This window comes from Prionailurus bengalensis, chromosome B2 (genome assembly GCF_016509475.1).
Source record: "Prionailurus bengalensis isolate Pbe53 chromosome B2, Fcat_Pben_1.1_paternal_pri, whole genome shotgun sequence".
In the NCBI taxonomy this organism is placed as follows: Eukaryota; Metazoa; Chordata; class Mammalia; order Carnivora; family Felidae; genus Prionailurus; species Prionailurus bengalensis.
This window is the reverse complement of record NC_057349.1, coordinates 52,431,224-52,452,783: the sequence shown is the minus strand read 5'-3', so window position 1 is coordinate 52,452,783 and position 21,560 is coordinate 52,431,224. Positions and strand designations below refer to the sequence as shown.

Here is a 21,560-nt window from a genome sequence, read left to right as displayed (position 1 = left end):
TTCCCCCAAAGAGAAAGCCATATGGAAGCTGTGTACTTTTCTATGACCTAGGCTCTGAAGTCACATATTATTATTTCTTCTATATTCTATTGCTTGGAGTAATCACAAATCTGCCCAGGTTCAAGTGGGAAGTAAATATAGTTCACCTATTGATAGGAATTGTTGAACTTCTGGAAGAGCATGTGGAATTAGAAATACTGTTGTGGCCATATCTTTTTAAATTTTAATATGCTGTAGTCATGTTCTGCAGTTTGTATTCCATACCTCTTAAAATTTTCCTAGGCTATTAAAGGTCCGACTAACCTTTCCCCATTCTGAACTCTTATAACCTGTGCTCTGATTGGCAACCACTATATTCCTTCGAATGGTTATGTTTCTGTGTGCATCTGTGCTATCTCCCCAAATTATTTAGTGCAAGGACCTTACTTTCCTGTATTTATATTTACCACAAGGCCTAGCATAGGGGTTTGGACACAGTAGGTGCTTAATAAACATCTGGTTTAAAGTCAAATAGTCTCAGCATGAAATTAGAGCATTGGCTTTTATGCACTGTAGATGACCATGGGGGATAGTCGTTGTAAAGAATGCAGTTATTGGTTGGCAGACAGTGGATGTGATCTCTAAGAAATAAGTAAGCAAGAATCATGTTTTCGACAGAAGTAAATGTGTTTGGATTGTATGAAACTTGGAGACTTAAATGTCAATAAGGTAGGATGGCAGTCAATGGGAGGCACCTTTTTTTGCATCTTAAATATTTAATTTTCAATTTAAAATGTATTTAAAACTCATTTACTTAATTCCACTGGCATTTCACTGAGAGTAAGACTAAGGGGCTAATAGGAGTAAATATTGTAATATTTAATATATTTAAACTGTGTAGTTCTATTAAGAAAAGCATTTGTACTTTGATTAATTTTTTACTGCATTTTAAAATTAAAAATACTTGTTGTAACAAGCCAAGATATATAGGTAAAAAACAAGTCTTTCATTATCCATTCCCATATTGAAGGTAAAGATTTTGGTTTGGTGTATGTTTCTATGGCTTTCCCCGTGCTCACTTTTTGTACTTTTCATTGTTTATATATTATTCCTTATATTTATTGTTTATGCCATAATTTATTCTGAATTATATAAAGCTCATGGTATGTCAGTGATAATTTGTCTATGTGATGATTATGAGATTTGATCATCGGTTATTTGCTCTAGGAGGCTAAATAATAGACTTTGTGGCAAACTAGTAACTTTGATTCTATAAAGCTGATTTTTTATAGGATCACAGAAAATATAGAAAAATAAAGTCTTGGAGAGATGGGTTAAATTTTCCTGTTTGTTACTCCATTGTATGCATTTGTTTGCATTATAAGAACAAATAGTAATCTGATGATAATTCAGAGAGCACTCTGACTCTTACTGAAACATCCATGCTAACCAAATAACATATATACTATGATTTCAGCCTTGTTAAATTATTCTAAAAGATATGTAATTTTTTACTAAATAATGTAAAATTTCAAACATTGAAAATTATTTGGATGTGAGATTTTCACATGGAAGTTAAAAGCATGGCATATTGCTTTTAAAATTTTCCCCAGTCTCAGGAGTATTTGAAGGTTGCGCTGTGAAATAAAAGAAGGAGACCAGAGATCAGCCAAGTGAAAATAGTAGAGAGTTGCTGACTATTCATAATCACTCATTTAACCAGATCCTGTTATGTGAATAAGTTAAACCCAGATCTAGTTTTTATGTATTTATGACCTTACGAACTACTTATCATTAGCTATCTTGACAGAGCTTTATTATTTCTGACATTAATTTTAGAATATAAATGCCTGAGTAATTATAACCTTCTTGAAAAATGAAACATTTGCTTGACAAAATATTTAAAGTTAAATATTTGTATATAACTATTACATATTTCAGATGGCTGATCACACTGAAGTGATGAAAGGCATTCATCAATACCCAGGAGTTCGATATCCTGTCCTTACTCCTAATCTTCAGGGTTTTCACCGTGCTGTAAGTGTGCTGCGAATTATTTTAAAATTCTTTTAAAATGCTTCTTGCTGTTTTAAGGATCTTTACAAAGTTAAAACAGTATCCAATGTGGCTCCCTTGTTACCCTGCATAAATGCTAATGTATGCACACGAATACCTGGTGATCTGTAACTCCATGGTATTGGTATGGACTAAAGTGTTCCACATAAATGGCCCTTCCATTTTAACCATTCAGGAATCAAAACACAAAAATAGTTATCCATTTTGCTGAAGTTCTTTTGAAAGTATATTTTGTGTTTCCTGCGTAAATAAGGAATACTGAATTTAACTTAAACATTTCTCAGTACGATATTAGTGTTATTGTAGTGGATCATTTTTGCCAACTTTTTTGGATCAGCTTTTTGTTGCTGATGTTCCCTCCCTGTAGGTGAAGCTAACCACTGTTACTTACAACTGCCTCTAGCAACTTTCCCTATTCTCCCCTTCCGGCTTGTTTCTCCCAATCCTATGTGATTTAAGAATTTATATGTGAAAAAAAAAACTTTGATAATGACACATACAAGAGGAATCAAGGCAATATTAAGAAGGCTTGAGGTGTTGTGCTTAAATGGCTTTGTCATAAAAGTTTTTCACCAGCTATTTCTGGTGTTAATTATTATTTTTCACTTTTGTATTTGGGACTGTGTTGCATAAAGTTGAGGTTGTAGATGCTCATTGATATATCACCTGTTGTGTATCTTTGTTAAAACCATTCTTCTTTTGTTAATTTTGGTGTAAGTTTTTTATTCTACTCTAAAGAAAGAGGCATTTTAAGAAATTATAAATATTGCTGTCGTTGGTCCTAACAAAGTAACGAATGTCTCCACCTTGAAAAAGACACGAACTGAGAGTACACCCTCAACAGTAGCTGGGGAGGGCAAATAATGGGATGGAACACATGGCTTGGGAGTCAGGCATGCCTGTTCTCAAAGCATGACTTGATAACTTATAGTAGCTTTGGGACTTTGTGCTAGTTATTTAGCCTCTTTGAGCCACAGTTTTCTCATCTGTAAAATGGGTAAGATTGTGGGTTACAGATAGAAGTACTAAAGTACTAAAATTCTGGCACACAGTAAGTATTAAAGTAGAATTTTGATTTTAGAAGTTAAAAATTTATTTTTGGTGGAGGACTGGAAGCCAATTGGTGTTTTTTAAATGTTGGATTAAAAAAAAAGATTTTTTTTTCTTAATACATTAATAGGGTATCCGAAAGAGAGGAGAATCTAGGCACAGTGCTACAGATACATTAATAGAAAGTCTTAAAAAATCCAGCTGGAAAATGAGGAAATGTGATATTTGAAAACAAGTCACTGGAGAAGTCTGGGGAAAGGACTTAAGATGGCAAAAGGGAAAAATATTAGGTTAATATTTTGGATTTAAAGACTAGGCAAGAGGATTAAGACATTAGACATACAAGAGTATGTTGTAGCAGTCAAGGTATGAAACAATGGAAGCTAGCTTAAGAGACAGGAAAAAAATTTGGCGCAAAGTCTAAATGATGAATTGGAAAAACATTTTTCTGTTAGGTTATAGGAAGAGGAGAACAGAAAGCATTTACTACTCTTTAATAATTGGTCTAAAAATAATGTTTTCCATAGATATTAAAAGGCTTTATTGGGGTGCCAGTATTTTCCATAATTACAGTTAAAATATTTTTGATACCTACGCATAATTTAGGAAAGATGAAATTAAATTGGAACATCATCACTATTTTCTGTACTTCATAGATTCTGTACTTCATAGTTTCATAGATTCATAGAGTGTTGCAGCTTGGGGAATTATTTTGTTATCACGAAATACTTGTAAGTTTGAAAAGAGCTTATGTGGCAAGATGAAAGACTCTAATTGTGAATTCCAAGGCAAATGTTAATGAATACATGTATGCCTTTATTGAGTAATTAATATTTCTTCTATTGTTATCATTTACATATTTTAAGTTAATTGTTTTTGCCCTTAATTCTCTTTTTTCAGGTTGCTGCCGGAGCCACCGAGATATCAGTTTTTGGTGCCGCATCTGAATCCTTTAGCAAGAAGAATATTAACTGTTCTATTGAAGAAAGCATGGAGAAGTTTGAGGAGGTTGTTAAGTCGGCAAGGCACATGAATATTCCAGCACGAGGGTATTTATGAAATTCCACAAATTCTAGTTAGTTACTATCTATTGTTTAAGTTCGTATATGAACTATGTAGTTATTATTTTAGCATTCATAATATATGTAGAGTGTTTTTTGTACCTTGTATGATCAGGCCATCACTGTATAGTGATCTGTCTCGTGAATACCAGTTAATAATTATTAGAGTTTATCTAGCCTAGAGGGTATAGTGCTCCAAGATCAGAGGCCGACTTGACTTTGCAAACCTGACATTGTTACTCATCTTATTAACACTTACCCAAATGCAACTATCTTTTCATCTCAGCCTACTGTTGGGTTGATCAATTTGTGTATACTCATAGTACCATTTGCGAAGGAACCCTCTAATGTGGTTTCCACATCTTTAAAAATTTTTTAAGACCTATTATTTTTTGTTCCAAAATTATTTTATGTAGACCTTCAATAGAGTATTTAAAACATAAAATTGAGCCTTCAAGCTGCCCCAGGAAATTCGGCCCATCTTTCCCCTCATTCAGCATCCCTTTCAACAGCCGATTTCCCTGTTTTCTCTGTGTGACCCAAAAGCAAAGGTAAATGGGGAAGAGGAAGAGAGAGAAGATCTGCTTTGATTCTTACCTGCTTCCAGAACCAGCAGTTGGAGCATGTACTGCAAACAGGCTCTACTCCTAGACCCATGTTCTATGAAATGTATAATAAATGATCACTTAAGAAGGAATTTGTTTCTAAGACATTAGCTAATTTTCTATTGCTTTTTATAATTATAGTGGTATGATAGTCTTCTCATGGAAATCAATTAAGACGTATAGCATTCATAAGACAAGTCTGATAGCTATAATTAGATTTGGATACAGGTTTACTTCCTTCAGTTGAGGAGAGAAAAATCCGTAGTGGCAGGGAGAGGTTTAGGGGTTAATGAGAAAGACAAGTGGATCCAATTTTGAGTGACAACATTAGAAAAGGGTTAGAATTCAACCAAGGTCCTTTGGAGAGCAAATAGAATTAGACCACGCCATGGGGAACTGTCTTATTGGTTTGCTTACTTTTGTTAGCTTATTTTTCCTCTCTCCATAGCAATAGTTTTCAGCATGAGTTTTTAAAGATACAAAATTGTTTTTGTAATTAAAATATACACATCATGGAAAGCACACGCAAGAAAAATTTATAAACCAAGAAATGTGTATCCATAGACAGAAAATAAAGGATGTGTATTCTTAAGGCAAAAAAAAAAAAAACGTGAATAGCCACAAAACCATGTATTACAAGTTTCTAAATTCAAACATATGTAAGCTGTTTTGTCTCTTTCTTTTTAAAGAATGGGAAAAATGAAGAAGCTACTGTATTTTAATGCATCTTTAAATATGGGGTATAGATTTTACAGTAAAGTCACTCATTAGAAATTTGAAAAACGCATAACTGTGCAAAGTAAAGTGTATGTGCAGCTTGCACTTCAAATAGGAAGTTTTTTTAATGTTAGAAGATGGATGTAAACATAAATTGTTTAATATCATATTTTATTATCTGTTTTTCTCTTATAAAGTAGAATAGGTAATATATTTAATAGAAATCTTAAATCCTCTTGAATACTGAGTTTTGAGCAACTAATATTGTCCCATCAGTAAAGCAACTTTTTTTTTTTAATAAAGTGTGTGTGAGGGGCGCCTGGGTGGCGCAGTCGGTTAAGTGTCCGACTTCAGCCAGGTCACGATCTCGCGGTCCATGAGTTCGAGCCCCGCGTCAGGCTCTGGGCTGACGGCTCAGAGCCTGGAGCCTGTTTCCGATTCTGTGTCTCCCTCTCTCTCTGCCCCTTGCCCGTTCATGCTCTGTCTCTCTCTGTCCCAAAAATAAATAAACGTTGACAAAAAAAATTAAAAAAAAAAAAGAAGAAGAAAAGTGTGTGTGAGTTGGGGAGGGGGTTAGGGGGTGAGAGAGAGAATCCCAAGCAGGCTCCACACTCAACATGGAGCCTGACATAGGGCTCGATCTCACCACCCTGGGATCATGACCTGATCTGAAATGAGGAGTTGGATGCTAAACCTACTGAGCCACCCAGGCACCCCAATAAAGAAACTTCTAACCATGGTATAACTTAAAAAGTTTGCCAGGCCTTAATAAGAAGGGTACAAAGTGCAAGATGGACAAAAACTGACTCACAGTCCAGTGCCATCAGCAGAGTACATTAGAGACTTACTGCAGAAGTATACAATAAATAAATGTGTTTTCCAATGCAGATTTTGTTCCTTTGAGCACAACTCCTAGATCTTCTGAAACAGTATTCATTTTTAGAAATAGGCCTTTTAGTATGTGACTTCCCTCTTTGTGCAGATGAGAATTATCTACCTACTCCCCCAAATGTTAATAGAGTTTAAATTAGATTTTATTTTTGCTGGCAATCTAGAATTTAGATACGCAATATTAGAAGTCATAGGTCATTGGTACTCAGTTAAGAAAGAGAGTCATGTTCAACTAGTTGAAACTGAAGCAGACACCTCAGCATCTTACTATGGCAACATGGCAGCAGCTGCGTCAACATGTACTTGATCACCGTCCAGAAAATTTATGTCATCAGCTGTCAGATTTAAAGGCCATAAGGCAGTACACATTTTATAAATGCTCACTAAAACCATTTAAATTTTAATAAAAATAGTAAACCTTCATATGGTCTAAATAGCAGCTTTTATTAAAGTTATTAAGGCTGTGGTTTGATTCCCCCCCATCCTGTAACACACATATACACATGCATGTGTACACATTTTTTATATGTGCTCAGAACTTTACATAACATCTGGGACACATTGCGAAAACATACCATGCCAGATCATTGACATAAAATGCAAAGTCAGCTAACTACCACTGAATATACATTATATATGAATGAGCAATGAAATGTTTACATTTTGGACTTCATTTTTAATGTGTAATTCATATGACATATGTTTAAAATATCTAAGTTATTTTTCTAATAACAAAATTTTTAAAAAGTTAAAAAGGCAAAGAAAAATAAAACTCTGTGATACATGTAATGATTTTCTCTATTTTTATCAATGCATTTCCTGAAATTATTATCTCTTGGTTTGTCAAGATCCTTCCAAAATTGGAACGTCTTCAAGATATGAAGTAGTGCACTAATATATGAGACATTTAGTTTTATTCCTTTTTGTCTGAGTATTGACCTACCTTAAATGAAGTCACAAGAATCACATACTCTCTTTGTGAGAATATTATTTTTAAAAAGGAGACCATCACTAAGGAGCCATTATCAATTTCACTACTAAAAGGCTTAGAAATCTACATTACAAATTCAAAAGGTCAGCAGTTGTGCATATCAAAGCAAAACTTCTTATATAATTATATCTTAGGCCTCTTCTGTAAAATGACTTCAAATGATCTGAACCATGATTACTCTGAAAGGTTGAGCCTACTAAAAATTGAAAGAAGGTAGTTTTGTACCATTTTTCCTGGAAGCCAAACAAAATTACCATACTTTGTTTTAAAGAATTACAAAATGCAAAAATATTTAACTATGAACCGTAACTGCTGGATTCCTCAAATTCCCAGAAAAAAATGTGCAAAATAATGAGAACAAGGAATAATAGACAGATTAGTAGTTAATATAGACAACCATATATAACTTTTAGATACAGAAAAACCAAAGATCATTTTAGGATGTGGTAATGGTTTACATTGCATATTAGTGTTTTTGTTTTCTCTGGGTAAATACCCAGTAGTGGAATGACTGGATGGTATGGAATTTCTATTTATTGAGGAACCTCCATATTGTTTTTCCAGTGACCCTCAATTTACATTCCCCCCCAACAGTGCACAAGGGGTCTTTTTTTTCCACTTCAGCATCTACACTTTCTATTTTTTAAATCTTTTTCATACTAGCTCTTCTGAAAGGTGTGAGGTGATACCTCCTTGTGGTTTGATTTGCATTTCCCTGATGGTAATGAGTGATGTTGAACATCTTTTCATGAGTCTCTTGGCATCTGTATGTCTTCTTTGGATAAAGGTATTCAGGTGTTTTGCCCATTTTTAATTGGATTTTTTTTGATGTTGAGGTGTATAAGTCCTTTATATATTTTGGATATTAACTCCTTATCAGTTATATCATTTGCATATACCTTCTCCCATTTGGTAGTTTGCCTTTTTGTTTTGTTGACGATTTCCTTCACAATGAAAAAAGCTTTTTATGTTGGGATTGTCTCAATGGTCCTTTTCACATTTGTTTTTCTAAAGTGCATATTTTATGCATCTCTTGATCTATGACCCTCACCGCCTGCTTTCTGCTTATCCCATAGCAATTATAATCCAGTCTGGTTTAACAGCTTCTGGATAAAATTGTATTATGTATATTAGTGGCCAATTTCTTCGATGAAATTAATGTTAATATTAGGAAATTCTTGTGCTTAATTATTTTTTGATGAGTTGCTTAGCTCTGTATAATTTCTAACCTATAAAATGGCCATGAAGTAAGTGCAGATTCCTCTCCCTCAAAGTGGTCAGTTTTCATTGGTTTTCCCGTTAAGAGATAATTTTGAACACAAACTTATTTAAGAACTTGCAACCTGTTTCTTAGCCAAACCATTTACGTTATGTTGCACATGTATTTCTTATTTTTCCTCTGCATAATACAACATGCTATTATGGATTCTGATGCTGATCTTGAAGGTAGTAGTAATATTGGTGAGTGTGATAATGAGTTTCCTTATTTAAGTCTCAATGTTTTAAATACACCATGTTTCTCATGACTAATGTAGCAAATACCTTCCATTGGACAGTCTACCCCAGGGGAGTTCACTTGCATATATGGCACCATCTTTCAAGTGTACAGTTGATCGGCCAAGTTCCTTTCCAATATCTTAGACTGAGGCCTTTCTGTTGGCCTGGAAGAAAAAATTTGAAGAGCAATTCAAAACCTCATTTACCAAAACATGGTACATAAAACTCTAAAAATGAGACATCTGTTAGAGCTATTTTCTGTCATACATATGGTTTGTTTGAAGGTATCCTTTTTTTTAGCCTTACATATTAATCTGGCACTGCTGTGTATCAGAATAACACCTACCCAGCAATAGTTAATATGTGTAAGCTGTGTTGTGTAGTCATCACTAAACAGCCTTCATATAGAGCCTTTGAAGAGCATGTTTTGTCATTCCTCATGAAATTAGCATTTCAGAGCAAAAAGAGAATTAGCAGAATTGCTCCTTGAGACCCAGGGACTGTATTTATTTCTTACATTATCTGTAGTGTTAAGTGCTTAGCAGGCTCTCACAATCTGTTTTTGGTTGGCTTATTAGTAATGGAATGCTATTTTGTATTGTTTATAGGCAGACATACTGTGCATGACTGCATCAAAACAGCTCCTACATTTAAATGTCTTAATTATGTTTAATTGACATTACATGTCACCTCTTCATTCTTGGCATTGTTCTTCTCTTCTGAGGATAGCAGTCATTGATTGTTTCCATTGCAAGTATTTGTGACGTTTATTCCAGGCTCATCGTTTTTGTTGCTTTTTGCCAGAATGATTTTAAAGGACAGAGGATAATACTGGGAAGGCCTTGGGTAAGGCCTCAATGTAGGTGCTTTTTCATGACTCAGTTTCACCAGATAAAGTTGTTAAGACTTGATTGCCTCAGTTTCTCTTTTATCATGATTTTGCACAATATTGATAAATGGCCTTCACAAGCACAAATAAAAATAACTCAGCCTTCCATCCACAGAATTTATTGTAACACCATGCCTTTAATGTTAGCACAATTATCTTCAATATGATTGGCCATTCTCTTATTCTGTCATCCTATATAGTGTTTAAGGTTTTGTTCTAAGTCTGAACTCATATACTATCATCTTTGGCTACAGGATTTAGAAGTAAGTGCATTAATACCCTGGATGTAACTACATATTTAGAGTAAAGATCAGGAATTTCATAGAAAATTAATTAAATAATGAAAATGGCACCTTAAATAACACATTTGTGCATGAATTCATTCAAGAAATACTGAATGTTTTATATAATGTACTGTCTAGTGATAATGTATGGAATATGAAAATGAAAAAGTAGCCAAACTTCAAAGAGTTTCTAGCAGACTGGGAAAATAGTATATATAGACATTGTTATTTAACTGTCAAAAAAGGCAAATACATTAAGAGACATACAGACAGATCCTATTCAAGTTTAAAGTAATACTATATTAAATTTCTCGGGGGTTATATGGAGAAACTTAATGCAGAAGGTGTCAATAAAATGAAGTCATTAAAGATAGGTAAATATAGGGAAACATAATCAGAAATAATGGTCTTTACAGGCAGGGTAAGAAATGTACAAAGAGCAAAGGCATTGTGAAGAGCAATCTCAAAAAGCATTTAGGTAACAGGAAAGAGCTTACTTCCACTGGAAGGGGAGTTTTTCAGGGTGTATAGTGGGAGAGGGGTAGAAAGAGGTTTCACAAACTGCTGAACTTGAATACCAAGTTTACTTGGTAGACGATGGCAAGTCACCATAGATTTTTGAAGTGTAAAACTAATCAGATCTATGCTGTAGTCCTCGTATTTTGTCAATAGGTATTAGTGTACAAATGAGTGGTGTGAGACCAGAGGCAAGGAGAGCGCTTGGCAATGTATGCAGCTGTCCTGAGGAAAATACTCAGGGACTGTTCTGTGTGTTTGGACTGGCACTAGCAGATGTCACGTGCAACAGGCTGGAAGGGAAGAACCAGGGTATCTGGGTTATTGAATATGTTCTCAAAGGTGACCTTTAAGTGATTTGGCAGGACAGACTCTGAAAATGACTGCATTTTTTTAAATGGCAAATGCAGGGGAAGCAAGAATGAGCATCATTTTTGACATGCTGAGCTTAATATGTCATGTCAATGTGTCAGGAAACCAATTTGTAATGTTCCGGAGACTTGGAGTTGTTCCTTGAGTTATCTATCTGCATAATGATGAAAGACAGAGACTATGGGGGACTGAACTGATGCAAAGACTCCCTTTTCTGTTCCCATTACAAACATATGAAAATAACCATTTTTGAAACATATAGCTAAACTCAGAAAAGAAAGTCCTCAGGTTTCATCAAAGAAAGTGTGGTGAGGATGCAGGTTGATGCCACTAGCACCTGGGAGTATCTATTTCAGATAAAATTCCTAGTGGCTCGAAAATGGGATTTTAATGTCGACATGATATGAGATAGATGTTCTACTAAAACATGCATTTTAAAGTGATGATTCTTGGAGCCTGGAATCTCCTCTTTGCCAATGCAAAGTCAATGGAATTTGTGGAATATTATGGAAACCCCAAATAAGAAATTAAGGTAGAAATTTGTCCAAGAATTGGTAAAGTCCACTGGGCAAGGACAAAAGGCAGTCATATCTTGTTTATAGAGACACTTGAATAACTCAAGAGTCTCATGAAACTCCCATAGGAAGGAAAATCACCATGGAAAGATACAGTAAAAATTACAAACCGCATGACGATACAAAGAAGCAAAAAGAAAGAAGAGAGAAAGAAGCAAAAAGGAAAAGCAGGAAAACTTTAACAGAAAAGAAGGAAATAGAACAATCTGAAGAATTTAAATTAACCCCTTAAAATACAGAGGCAAAGGAAGAACGTAATAGATCTTTATGAAAATGATGAAGATTTTACAAAAAGAAACATTTCTTGAAATGATAAATACATTTATAAAGGAAATGATTGCATTCAGCTGCAGATTACATACAGTTGAAAGGGGTATTGGTGACTAGAAGTAGTATTCAAGGAAACTGCAAAAATAAAACACAGAAAAATGTAATAGAACTTTTGAAAATGAGGTTAAGAGAGAGTGCCTCACAGAATTTTCAGAAGGAGAAAGCAGGGAAAGTAAATGTTAGAGATAGATTTGATGAACTAGTACCTTGAGGATTTTCTAGATTTGAGGAACAACATCAGTGTTAATATTAAAGTATAAGTCCTGACATTCTCATAGTAAAATGCAGAATATTAGATATTAGATATAAACAGAGAACAAATTACTTTAAAATTGCTATAACAGAATTACCATTAAATAGCAAAATTCTCCTCAGCAAAACTGAGACCAGAGCTAGTGAAATATGCTCAAAATGGCAGAATGACTGTTCACCTAGAATTTTATACCTAACCAAACTATTAAACATTAATGAAGGTGAAGTAAAATTATTTGGTGACAAAATAGTCTGCAAAACTTTACCATTACTGAAAGAACTAAACGGTGTAGTTCAGTAAAAAGGACATTAAGCCAGAAGTAAGAAATGGGATAAAATAAGAAATGGAGAGGTTGCAGTTTGGGGCTTCAGCAGAATAGAAATGATTCAAGATAGATCTGTGAGAAGTTGAACTACCAGCCAATTGAAAATAGATAAAAAGTGCTGGGGCATAGTAGTGAGATTCTTGAGACTAAAATCTGTGTATTAACACTTTTTACAAGGGAATAAATCAGGCATTCAAGGGGAGGTAGTATTGCTGATGTTTCAGTGGTTTTCAATTTTGGCAAGTTTCTAAATGGAACTTTAGAAATTATTTTGAGATATTGGTGATTGAATTTAGTTCCTCAGGTTTGTGATTTAATTGGACTGGAGTGTGTCAACCATTAGAGTTTTGGCTTTTAAACTCCCCAGGTGATTCTGTGCAGGCAAGTTTGAGAACCACTCTAATAGATTGCTATAGAAATTGACTTTAGCTACTATTCAAAGCGGACAATATAGACTATTTTTATCATGGGGGAGGCCATTTCATACTCATGAAAATGTTTCACTTTTTACCAGCAGCAAGCTTTTTCTGTAAAAGACTGGATAATAATATTTTAGGTTTCGTGGGTCAGATAATCTCTGTGCTCCTATTCAACTCTTATGGTGCAGAAATAGCCATGGATAATAGGTAAACAGATAGGCATGGCATTGTTCCAATTAAATTTGACTTGCAAAAGACTAATGAGCAGGATTTGGCCTATGGGTCTTCGTTTGCCAACCTGTGCTTATAGGATGTTAAAGTAAGGTAATGAACGTAGTTGAGAACCATCACATTTGTTTCGGGGGGAAAGTAGCCCCATGTGTAAATAGGTGGGAGAAGTGGCTCACAAGGATGGAAAAGAATGTAGGAAGATGAAATGCAGTGAAGAATGGAGACCAGGCAAACCTTAGGCCTGGGAAGGAGTCTGAGGGAAAACTTGAGTGAATGAAAATGCAGGTGATGTTACCAAAGGGTAGTTATGGCCAGATAGTAAAGAATGCAAGAAAGGTTGGTTTGCTTTATATCGTTTTGAATTTGTTGGTTTTTTCTTACATTGTTTTTCATATTTAGAGGGATGGCATGTAAATGGATGGCTTGGATTTTGTATTGAACCACATCTAGATATTTTGGGTTCAGAATGAAGTAATTATTCATTTATTTATCTGTAATCATTATATCTGAATCGAAAATGTTCTTTTTCATCTTTAGCCACCTTTTCCAAGTGTTAGGTTTATAGAACATTTTCTTTCTACATATCTTGTTTAAATTTACACAGTTATTCAAATAAGATAATTATAGTAATTGCAAGAGCAGAGAGATGATTTCCTGCATAACTTTCAAGTTGTACTTGAATTATCCTATTCATCCCTCTGTCTTCTTTACTGCTTACTTGACTTACTGAATTGTTTATTTAATTCCAAAACACAACTTCTATTCACATTTTAATACTTTTGAAATTAGATTATGGTTTTAGAATCAATGAGTATGTATTGAATCATTGAATATATATGTATATATTTAATATGTATATTTTTTTTACTCCAAAACCTGTTATAAAATTTATAGTGTATCTTATAATGGACAACATCTTAGAATCAAGGAAATATGGTATTATCTTTTGTCTTGTTTTTGCTTCCACCTTTCTGTTGGCAACCACTTCCAGAGTTCCCGGAGAATTAACATTTCTGGAAAACTACTCTGATCTTGTCACTACGTTACCTAATAATTTTGAGTGATCTCAAAGTTCAGACTCCTTGGCATGGCATTCCAAGGGCCTTATTATCTAAAGCCTGTTATATTCTGGCTCACAGAATTGGATCTCCAGCCTCATTTCCTACCACCCCTCTCTCACTCATGTGAATTGCTTCATCCCTGACAATCAGACACATGATGCATTATTTTAATACAAGTGTTGTAAAAATCTCTGAGGAAAGTTTAATAAAATGGGATTGGTGTTGAGCTGAAAATAGCTAAAACAGGCCTTTTCTAAAGCTTAATACTTTAAGATGGAAAAGTATCATTATCATTTCAGGAAAGGCTTGACTTTTTCTATTAGAGTAAATTGTTGAAGAAGCTTACAGAATATCTTTATATGGAGCCTTTAAAACGTAGACTAGACACTCTTCGTATAGGATGATTTAGGTATACCCACGAGAGATAAACAAGATGAACTTTGAGGTTGTGGCCAACTCTAGGAGTTTTGGGGTGATTAATGACTCTATCTAAATGAGGCCAAAAGATCCAGATGGGAGTGAAGAGAAATTCAGTTAGTCATCTACTCACTATTTCTCTATGATTCCAAAGAACTAGATATTTAACAGTTGGATGTGTGTACTTACTTAAATAAAACTATGTAGTTCACTGGTATCTTCCGCTTTGAATGTTCATATGCTGCTATAGCATAAATAATTCCACAAGATAAACACCTGTTACTCCATCTGCCATCAAATAACATTTATCAAATTGTCATTATTAGAAAAAAAAATTGAGTTAAGTTAAAAATGTTCCAAAATTGTTTTTCTTTGTTCTAAGAATAATAATGGACTAGGGTAAACAATATTTTGATGACTTTTTAGCTATTCATTTTTATAAAATGGAAATTAGGAAATGACTTAAATCATCTATATATTTATATGGCTCTATATTTTAAATTTAGGTATGTGTCTTGCACCCTGGGCTGTCCGTATGAAGGAAACATCACACCACAAAAAGTGACAGAAGTAAGATATACCTGTGGTTTTCTGGTTCTTGGTAAAATGATGTATAATAGTTTTAAAAGCGGGCTGTTCTCCTTCCTGTTGATTGCATCTGCACAACCAAGTTTCAGGAGAAACATGGAAGACAAGATCGATCACTTACCCAGTAGTTTCATTTTGACACTGAAGATGTATATATTGGTACAACTATTCAAAGTTAAATAACATTTGAGTCTGCTCATGTTGGGGTTCATAGATGAAACATTTTTACATGGGTGGAACTTAGTGGGTGACCTTTCCACATTCCATCAGAATGTCAGGGAAGTTTGTACATGCACACTTAAACTTTGATTGCTCAGGTATCATCCCTGTGTTCTTGTCCTGCATACTTGGGCACTTGTATCAGAGTGTATACACTGCTTTTTCTGTACACTGTTCATCCCTTTGAGATCCTATACTTCGTCCTGAGACTCCAGTTCCTTTCATTAGAGAGCAGTTTTGCAGGAATAGATAATAGTCCTTAAAGATGACATTGTTAGAAATTCAGAACTTAGGATAAACCTTTGATTTGGCTAAAGCCATTCCTCTTTTGTGCCTTCATTTGAACTTTTGAAATTTGCTGCAGATTTTTCAGATGCGTGCTATCCCAGTCTATTTAAGGAAGTCCTTTGCACACAGAGGCAGATATACCGTGAAATAAAGAAGCTTAAATATTTTAGTCCTTCACCTATATGGTACCCTTCTAAGACTCCTTATAAATTTGCATTCACAATTATATATTATTTTCTTAAAAAACACTTCCAAAACGATAGAACTTCAGGCTCCACAAAAACTAGGCTCCAAATCTACCTGTCCACCAAGCCCCTTGCTTTGCTGCCTTTTGCCTCATGGATGAGGTCTATGGATGGACCACACATACCCTCAGGCTCTCCATTACTGCACCAGAATGTCTGAGGAGTTGCTGAAGAGAACTGCATAACAGGCAGATTGGAAGCATTAAGAATGCATGACCAGCAACCTTAAGTGAGTCATCTAGACTTAACCTTAGTTATCCAACATAAAGGGAATTTGCAGGTTACTTGGCATAAGTGCATCCATTCATGAACCAGAAGTATTAAGTTAGAAATACTAAGTGACTCTACCAATCACACAACTACTTCGTGACAAAGCTGAAAGTATTTTTGATATCTCGTGACCTCAAATCTCATGCCTTGAGAAATACTACTTCCAAAGTAAATTTGTAATGCTTCTGTTTGTTTAAAGGGCTGAGAAAGTAAGCCTCCCATAATTGAAATTGTAGCTTATAATTGCATAACTGAACATGGAGATGGACAGTTATGATCCTAAGACCAACTTGAATATTAGAAAAAGATAATTATAGTAATGTCTTTAAAACTTTTATATAATAGTTGGGATTTAATAACCAAGGAAAAGGACCAGAAAATTAAAATATGTGTTTCCCATGAATACATAACTGATCTTAGGTATGACTTTTACTTGTAGATGATGTCTGCTAAGGAGTAACAGGGTTTGAATTTGTTCATTTCCATTATTATTATTATTTTTTATTTTGTTTTACTAGCTTCTCACCTTTCCCAACAGGTATCTAAAAGATTATATGGCATGGGCTGTTATGAGATCTCTCTAGGAGACACTATTGGAGTGGGAACTCCAGGAAGCATGAAAAGGATGTTGGAGAGTGTCATGAAAGAAGTCCCACCCAGTGCGCTTGCTGTTCACTGCCATGACACGTATGGACAAGCCTTAGCAAATATCCTTACGGCCCTTCAGGTATTTTGCGTTATTTGTGTGTAAGTGTAAAATGGGTATCCTTAATGATAATATAAACATGTTAAAGGGTTTAGTGAAGTAATATTTATAAATTGCTACGAATATAATATTTAAACTACCCACCCCATGACAAGTACTCAGGAAACATCTGCAAATTGCGCATTTATTTTTAGGGCAATGATGTCTCCTATTCCTGTTAATTTTATTTGATAAAATTTCTCTATTTTTTTTTTACTAAAGGGTAGTTCAATATTAGTTTTAGGTGCAACATAGTAATTCAGTAATTATATGCACGATTGCCACAGTCAGTGTAGTCACCCTCTGCACCATACAAACTTACTACAATATTGACTATATTCCATGAGCATTTCATGCTTATGACTTTGTTTTATAACTGGAAGTTTGTACCTCTTAATACCCTTCATCTATTTCACTCATTCTCCATACCCTACTCCCTTCTGACAATCCAGAGTTTGTTCTCTGTATTTATGAGTCTATTTCTGCTTTTTTCTTTGCTTGTTTTGGTTTTTAGATTCCACATATGAGAGAAACCATGTAGTATTTATTTTTTCCTCTCTGACTTACTTCACTTAGTGGAATACCCTGTAGGTCCATCCATGTTGTTGCAAATGGCAACATTTCATTCTTTCTTAGGGCTGAGTAATACTGCATTGTTTATATATGTACCACATCTTCTTCATCCTTTCATCTATTGATGGACACATTGATTGCTTCACTATCTTGGTTATTGTAAATAATGCTGCCACAGAATGGATAGACACATATATCTTTTTGAATTAGTGTTTTTGTTGTCTTCAGGTAAATGCCCAAAAGTTGAAATATGGTTGTATGGTCTTTGTATATTTAATTCTTTGAGGAAATTCTGTAACATTGCGCACAGTGGCTGCACCAGTTTGAATTTCTGCCGGCAGTGCGTGAGGGCTACTTTTTCTCCACATCCTCACTAGCACTTGTTATTTCTTGTCTGAGACCAGCTATTCTGACAGGTGTGAGCCAATATCTCATTATGGCTTTGATTTGCGTTTCCCTGATGATTAGTCATATTGAGGATCTTTTAATGTGTCTGTTGGCCATCTGGAATCTCCTTTAAAAAATATTCAGGTCCTCTTCCTATTTTTATTGGTTTTTTTTTTTGGTGTTAAATTGTATGAATTCTTAGTATATTTTGGATATTATCCCCTTATCAGATACATCATTTGCAAATATCTTCTCCCACTTAGTAGGCTGCCTTTTTGTTTTCTTGATGATTTTCTTCACTGTGCAAAAGCCTTTCATGTTGGAATAGTTCCAATACTTTAATTTTGTTTTTGTTCCCTGTGCCTGAGGAGACATGTATAGAAAAATGTTTCTGAGGCCAGTGTCTAAGAGATTACTGCCTATGTTTTGTTTTAAGAGTTTCATGGTTTCAGGTCTCATATTTATTTTTTTGAATCTATTTTGAGTTTATTTTGTGTATAGCATAACAGAGTGATCCAGTTTCATTCTTCTGCATGTAGATGTCCATTTTTCCCAACATCATTATTAAACGGACTAATGTATATTCTTCACTTCTTTTGTATTTTCCAAAGTCCTTTGTCACAGATGAATTAACCATAAAACTATGGCTCTGTATCCTGTTCTCTTGATCTATGTGTCTTTTTTTTTTCTCTTTTAATTACTTTAGCTTTGCAGTATATTTTGAAATCTGGAATTGTGAGACCTCTGGTTTTGTTCTTCCTTCTCAAGATTGCTTTGGCTATTCAGGGTGTTTTTTGCTTCCCTACAAATACTAGGATTATTGTTCTAGTTATGTGAAAAATGCCGTTGGTATTTTGATAAGGATTGGATTGAATCTTTAGATTACTATGGGGTTGTATGGACATTTTAATGATATTCTTTCAATCGATGAGCATGATATAGCTTTCCATTTCTTTCTGTCATTTTCAGTTTCCTTCACTAATTACTTACAGATTTCAAATGGCAGGTCTTTCACCTGCTTGGTTAAATTTATTGTTAGGTATTTTATTATTGATGCAATTGTAAATAGAATTGTTTTCTTAGTTTTTATTTCTTCCACTTTGTTATTACTGTATATAAATGCAACAGATTTCTCTTTAGTAATGTTCTATCCTGCAACATTACTTAATTCATTTTGTAGTTCTAACAGTGCTTTTGGTGTGGACTTCAGGGACTTCTATATAGATCATGTCATTTGCAAAGAGTGACAGTTTTACTTCCTCCATAATAATTTTTTTTGTCTGATTGCTGAAGCTGAGATTTGTAGAACTATGCTGGATAAAACTGGCAACATTGGGTACACTTGTCTCATTCATGATGTTGGTGGAGAAGCTTTCTTCTTTTCACCATAGAGCTAACCATAGAGCTATCACCATGATGTTAGCTGTGGGTTTTTCGTATGTGGCCTTTAATATATATAGGAATATTCCCTTTAAACTCACTTTTTTGAGAGTTATTATTAAGTGCTGTTGAATTTTGTCACAAGCTTTATCTACATCTGTTGAGAGGATCATAAGATTTTTGTTCTTCATGGTATTAAGTGGTGTATCATGTATGTTGATTGGTGGATGTGGAACCATCCTTGCATCCCTGTAATAATTGATTATGGCGACTGATCCTTAATGTATTATTTATTTGGTTTGATAATGTTGAGGATTTTTGTGTCTATGTTCATCAGAGACATTGGCCTGTAATTTTCTTTTCTAATAGTGCCTTTATCTGATTTTTGTACCTATATTTTGTTTAACAAGTTTTTGTGATGTTGCAGGCATCCTCTTCAGAGACTCTTGGCTTTTTATCAAGTACATTATTTTAGGTCATCAAAATGAAGATATTTGGAAAGTTGGGTGATGAAAAATTACTTACTAAATTCTAATAACTTAGTTATTTTAATGCACTTATTTAAAACACTACATATAAATAGTGTTTATGGATATATCTTACAATTAGTGTTAGCTTGATAACCTTAGTTAAAAATAGGTTTGTGTGATGTTTATAGAACCCATGATTTTGACAAAACAAGAGTGTATCAAAACTTTCTAGTGTGGCTGAAAATCCGCATTGTAGAACTGTATGTCATAGTCCTAAAGTGTACAGTTGTTTGGCAGAAGTTAAAAAACAATGTGAAGATCAAGCCCGACAAAGGGCTTATTTTGACTTTGTAGCATATGTGCACAAATCCATGTTTATACTCTGGAAGCAGGCAAGGAACACTGTATTGAATTACAACAGAAAATGATATCCCATGGACTTTTGGGCGTGGGAATTTTTACAATTTTCCCTTCCTAGGTATTCTAGCTTCTAAAACAATAGACAAGTAGGGATCACTTCAGGATTCTGTGTTCAGCTACAACTGTAACTTATTAAGTGTTCCTGACCAGCCAGCTCCTGAAGACATCTGCCTCCCCCGCCCCTCTGACTTCTCTGTGTGGATATTCCCTTTCTCTCTCCCTCTCCCCCTCTTTCCCCTCACTTCTCTCCTTCCCTTCCCCTTCCTTTTCTCATCCCACTATATGGGTGTATCTTCTATGCATGGTGACACTTTGGGTGGTGGTTTATTTGTGTAGCACAGTTACTATATAATGACTGATAATTTAATTCTTTGGGATTTAGGAGTATGGTGCAAAATATGAGAATCCAAACTTCTTCTGGAAACTACCTCTTGAAAATGCCCAAATGCAAAATATTGCTGATACCCTAATGTGATTTTAAAGGTTAACAAGGCCTATTTGAGAAAGTAATGCTTAAAATCAGATATAAAACACGAGAACTAACCCCTATAAGGGGTGTAAGTATCTGTGTGTGCATGCATGTGCACATGCCAGTGTGTGAAAAGAATAGTTCAAGTAGATGAAACACCACTTGGGCAAAAGGCCTTGGGAGAGGGGAAGATTTTGTCCTAGGAACTGAGAGAAGACAAATAATTTATAAGAGAAGCTAAGCTTTATGACATAGGCTGAATTAATTGAAGAGCATCTCCTTGCAAAGAGGTGAGGACTGAAACCTTGGGGCATTTTCCCATCCTGAAACAGCCATACAAAGGGTTGGGAAATAACCCTGGCCCCAAGCAAGATGGTAACATGAATGAGAACGTGTATAAGGTGGAGACCCCTCCCAAATGCCACGCTCTCAAAAGGTGAACCAGCAAAAATTCCTCCTCACGAGAGGAAAAGGCAAGGGTATTCATTCTCATGGCTTTGGCTACGTATACAGGAGAAATACTAAGTCCAGCTTTATACGTCATAACTTTTTGCCAATCCCTGTGTGGACTTAGGGTTCAAATTCACGTCACCTGTGCAGTGAAAGACCCAGGCCGATAAATTGTTTTTAACTGGTTGCGGGTTAGTGGCACCTTGAGGTGCCAGGAATGATTTAAATTTTTTCTGAAAGAACACGTCTTCAACTTAAGCTGAACTATTTTTGGTGTGTGTGTGTGTGTGTGTGTGTGTGTGTGTGTGTGTGTGTGTGTGTGTGTGTTGTGTTATGTTGTGTGTGTCAGGGGAGGAAAAGGGCAAAGTTGGTGGATGTTGTCTTCAGCAGCCCCTGTGGCACTTAGTAGGAAATATATCTACCACTTTCTATAACCATGTGTTCTATTCTTGTACTATGTGCATAAGCACCAGGTAAGTATGGGAGGTAGGCGGGTAGAATGGAGGCAGGGCCCTGG

The 21,560-nt window shown here is 34.9% G+C and overlaps 1 protein-coding gene across 2 annotated transcripts in view; it reads left to right on the top strand.

The window, feature by feature from the left end:
• Positions 1 to 21,560, top strand: part of HMGCLL1 (3-hydroxymethyl-3-methylglutaryl-CoA lyase like 1) — a 192,212-nt gene that overhangs the window by 75,078 nt on the left and 95,574 nt on the right. For both annotated transcript variants that reach the window (XM_043591675.1, XM_043591676.1), the window contains 4 exons: positions 1,921 to 2,016; positions 4,006 to 4,154; positions 15,046 to 15,109; positions 16,688 to 16,876. In XM_043591675.1, coding sequence (XP_043447610.1) covers positions 1,921 to 2,016; positions 4,006 to 4,154; positions 15,046 to 15,109; positions 16,688 to 16,876 — 498 coding nt within the window. The remainder of the gene's footprint in view (positions 1 to 1,920; positions 2,017 to 4,005; positions 4,155 to 15,045; positions 15,110 to 16,687; positions 16,877 to 21,560) is intronic.